Below are 2,700 nucleotides of genomic sequence, written 5' to 3'. Positions count from 1 at the left end.
GATGAGCTGACATCTCCTCTAGCTACGCCGCCTCTACAATGCTAGCAATATCCTAGAGACGATATTTAAAGGGATTATCGACAAGCGTCGAGTAGAAGGATTCGGTAATACTAGCGAGGATAAAGACATCTTCAGTCTTCTCTTGGCCGCAAACGAATTGGAAAAGGGCAGCAAAGGCGCACTTTCCGATCGCGAGCTCGTTAGCAACGTGTTCCTCTTGCTGTTGGCTGGTCATGGTTCGTCTACTCTCCTGTCTCCGCATGACACCAAATGTTCACTGTCCCTGTAGAAACCACGAGCAAATCGCTGGCAGCCACATTGGGTGAGCTCGCTTGTAACCCGGAGGTGCAGCAACACGCATATGATGAGATCATGTCCGTCATCAAAGAAGGCAGCGATCCTGTAAGCAGCTGAGCTCTTCGCCATATGTCCTCCTAATTGCGCACAGACCTTGGATGATTTCGAGAAGTTACCGTTCGTGCAAGGCTGTTTCCAGGAAGCTCTGCGGATGTATCGTTAGTCCCTATCAGCATCAAGACTGACATTATTGCTCATGTCCATTACAGCTACCGCGCACGTACTCATGCGTCGACCAGTCGAAGATACAGTTCTCCAGGTCCCGAGCCGACAGGGTGGGGTTGTGCCACTCAGTGTGCCCTCGGGACAGGTCGTTGCACTGGACTTTTTTGGTATTGGCTACAACGCTCGGGTGTACAAGGATCCGAAGTCGTTCAATCCTGCCCGTTGGCTCGATCCTGCTACGGAACCGTTGCTGAACTTCTCATACGGACCCCGAGTATGCATTGGGAAGAAGTTCGCCGTAGTGGAGGTCACAGGTGTCCTGGCATTGCTTCTCCGCGACTACAAAGTTGAGCCGATTTTGAAAGACGGGCAGACGATTGCAGACTGGCATGCAGCTTGGGTGGAGAACGTCGAGGCGGTTATTGGGTTTGGACACAAGCGTTTCCCGCTGAAGTTCACGCGTCGTTCAGTTCGGGCATAGTCATTTCAGTTTGTGTCGGATATATCCCTCTTCTCGCACTGATGATGAGGCATGGATATCCTGTCGATCTGACAGTGGGTAGCCATTATTATTATTGTATGTGATTTCAGTGGGAATCCGTCAAATTTCTGATAATAAAGCATGACTAATTGTACGGCATGGGCCCCGCTAAAAAGGCAACTGGAAGATGGGCGACGCGGCAGGCACCACCATTCAATCTGTTTCAATAAACTCTGGGCTTCTACTCTTGATCTGCACAGCCCATCGCCCAGTCATTCTCAGGGTTACTCAGGGTTTTCTCATTACGCAACCTAATTTCTCAGGTGTGAGCCAGCACGTTTGGGGGTATAAAAGCGCCCAGCACGTTCTCCCATTATGTATGACCACACCATTCGAGTGCGTTCCTACGTGGACCAACATGCTTTCGCTGCCTTTCAGCCTTTCATGGCCGGTGGTCATACTGGTCCTGTCTCTTATCTATGTCATTGAGCGTGCGATTTCTTACTACAAGGCCCTGCGGGTACACAGTATATGTTCAACTTCGAAATTGCGGTTGTGACTAATCGATTTTGGCTAGTCTGTTTCGTTCCTGCCCGGTCTCACTTTTCCCGCCTCTTCCTACTCCATTCCTGGCTCTTTGTTTCCTTCTACTGAATGGAACCCAGGCATGATCTTCGGTTGGAGATGGCGGGATCGGTTTTACAAAGACTCACCGATGGACATGGCGTCACAGATCGGCCTACTCAACGGGCCGCCTGTCCTGTACACCAATTCTCCAGAAGTCGCCAAGCAAGTATTGGGAAACAAGGCCCCTTGGGATAAAATCAAGGAAAGCGTGCAGAGTCTCAGTCCCTTTGGTCCAAATGTGTTCGCGACCATGAGCGCTGAATGGCCTCGTCACCGAAAAGCTGTGTCTCCTGGTTTCAATGGACGCCTATACTCTTCTGTATGGACGGAAACGAAGAACACTTACTATGATTGCCTTGCTACTGAGAAGTGGGAGAACGAGCGGGAATTCATAATGCCTGATGTGACAGCGGTTACTTCAAAGGTACGGTGGGACAAAGCGCTTAATCTTGTCCTATTTGACGACGAGTCGATCAGTTTGCCCTGTATCTCATTGCAAAGTGCGGGTTCGGTATTGGTCTGTCTTGGAATGAAGACGTTGGCGAGCGTGTCAGAGGAATGTCCCTCCCAGAGTGCTTTGAGGTTACCAGTAATTCAGTGATCATCTTGTCCTTCCTGCCCCACTGGACATACAGTTTACCAATTCCCGCGTAAGCTACTGCCACAAGCCATCATAACACCGCAGATGAGCTGACATCTCCTCTAGCCTACGCCGCCTCTACAATGCTAGCAATATCCTAGAGACGATATTTAAAGGGATTATCGACAAGCGTCGAGTAGAAGGATTCGGTAATACTAGCGAGGATAAAGACATCTTCAGTCTTCTCTTGGCCGCAAACGAATTGGAAAAGGGCAGCAAAGGCGCACTTTCCGATCGCGAGCTCGTTAGCAACGTGTTCCTCTTGCTGTTGGCTGGTCATGGTTCGTCTACTCTCCTGTCTCCGCATGACACCAAATGTTCACTGTCCCTGTAGAAACCACGAGCAAATCGCTGGCAGCCACATTGGGTGAGCTCGCTTGTAACCCGGAGGTGCAGCAACACGCATATGATGAGATCATGTCCGTCATCA

General features: G+C 50.2%; 2 protein-coding genes across 2 annotated transcripts in view; both read left to right on the top strand.

Moving 5' to 3' along the window:
* The window catches only part of DACRYDRAFT_57169 (cytochrome P450), a gene marked incomplete at both ends in the record, with an annotated part of 2,483 nt that extends 1,480 nt beyond the window's left edge, over positions 1-1,003 (top strand). The window contains 4 exons of the mRNA XM_040775420.1: positions 205-236; positions 290-402; positions 449-515; positions 567-1,003. Coding sequence (XP_040625560.1) covers positions 205-236; positions 290-402; positions 449-515; positions 567-1,003 — 649 coding nt within the window. The remainder of the gene's footprint in view (positions 1-204; positions 237-289; positions 403-448; positions 516-566) is intronic.
* A 342-nt stretch (positions 1,004-1,345) lies between these two features.
* DACRYDRAFT_83190 (cytochrome P450) overlaps positions 1,346-2,700 on the top strand; it is a 2,863-nt gene continuing 1,508 nt past the window's right edge. Inside the window, exons 1-2 of the mRNA XM_040776614.1 lie at positions 1,346-1,523; positions 1,581-2,054. Coding sequence (XP_040625559.1) covers positions 1,383-1,523; positions 1,581-2,054 — 615 coding nt within the window. The 5' untranslated portion in view covers positions 1,346-1,382. The remainder of the gene's footprint in view (positions 1,524-1,580; positions 2,055-2,700) is intronic.

This window comes from Dacryopinax primogenitus, assembly GCF_000292625.1.
Source record: "Dacryopinax primogenitus strain DJM-731 SS1 chromosome Unknown DACRYscaffold_18, whole genome shotgun sequence".
NCBI classification, from domain to species: domain Eukaryota; kingdom Fungi; phylum Basidiomycota; class Dacrymycetes; order Dacrymycetales; family Dacrymycetaceae; genus Dacryopinax; species Dacryopinax primogenitus.
The sequence above is the reverse complement of the archived record's forward strand: the minus strand, read 5'-3'. Positions and strand labels throughout refer to the sequence as shown.